The 898-nt window shown below is 53.5% G+C and overlaps 2 protein-coding genes across 2 annotated transcripts in view; both read left to right on the top strand.

The window, feature by feature from the left end:
- LOC102756241 overlaps positions 1–898 on the top strand; it is a 58892-nt gene that overhangs the window by 37367 nt on the left and 20627 nt on the right. The gene's annotated exons all lie outside the window — the stretch shown is intronic.
- The window catches only part of LOC102770322, a 30117-nt gene that overhangs the window by 25690 nt on the left and 3529 nt on the right, over positions 1–898 (top strand). Inside the window, exon 5 of the mRNA XM_015569804.1 lies at positions 698–788. Within this exon, the coding sequence (XP_015425290.1) occupies positions 698–788 (91 nt within the window). The remainder of the gene's footprint in view (positions 1–697; positions 789–898) is intronic.

The following is an 898-nucleotide window of genomic DNA, read 5'->3' as shown; positions in this document are numbered from 1 at the left end:
GCTGGGGGACTGTGAGTCCTGTGGCCAGGGCAGGAGGCTGGGCAACAACAGGAGGGCCTTCTCCAATGCTCAGGTGCCCTCAGGGTGCTGCCACCTGCTGTCTGTCAGCTCAGCACCTTCAAGGGTCCGTGTGCCGGGGCTGGGAGGGCAGAGTGTGAGGTGGTGGGTGTTGGGCCCATGCACAGCCAGGAAAACACGGGATGGAGACATGAGGGTCAGAGTGTGAGAGCAGAGAAGCTCAGACTCACCTGGACAATGTTGTGGGGGATGGGCCTGGGCCCCAGCCTCAGGGAAGGGGGTTTACATACAGGCTGTTGTGTTATTACCCTGCAGACACGTACACGATATACCTGCACATGCATGTCTGCATCCTAGTGTGTGAAAATACATGCAACACAGCATATTCATGCACAATAAATACATACACACATGTATTACACACACATTCTGGACAAATCTTTATACTCCCAATTCCAAGGTCATTTTTCCAAGTTTCTGTTACTCACAAGGACACCTCTTGAAGCTACAGCAGGCTCAAGACCTCAGAGGGGACTAGAGTCCTCCACAACACACACTCTTCCCATGGTGTGAGCCTCAGTAAGCAAATCCCAGGCAGCTCCCAGCCCAGGCCTCTGCAGCTCCCTGAAATCTGTCTCACCTTCCTGGCTGTTTCCTTGCAGTTTCGTGAAGGCCCAAGCCTGGAGACCTGATTGAGATTTCCCGCATCGGCTCCTCACACTGGGCCCTCTATGTGGGCAATGGTTATGTGATCCACCTGGCTCCCTCAGGTAAGGGGGGATTGAAAGTGTAACTTTCCAAAGATTTGTTAACATGATGAGAACAATTCAAAGCCAAACGCCACCCTGGAACCCGAGTTGGTTTCTCCCTGGGCCCGGCT

The sequence above is a fragment of the Myotis davidii genome, unplaced genomic scaffold (genome assembly GCF_000327345.1).
Source record: "Myotis davidii unplaced genomic scaffold, ASM32734v1 scaffold826, whole genome shotgun sequence".
Classification (NCBI taxonomy): domain Eukaryota; kingdom Metazoa; phylum Chordata; class Mammalia; order Chiroptera; family Vespertilionidae; genus Myotis; species Myotis davidii.
This window is presented reverse-complemented; position numbering and strand designations above follow the sequence as displayed.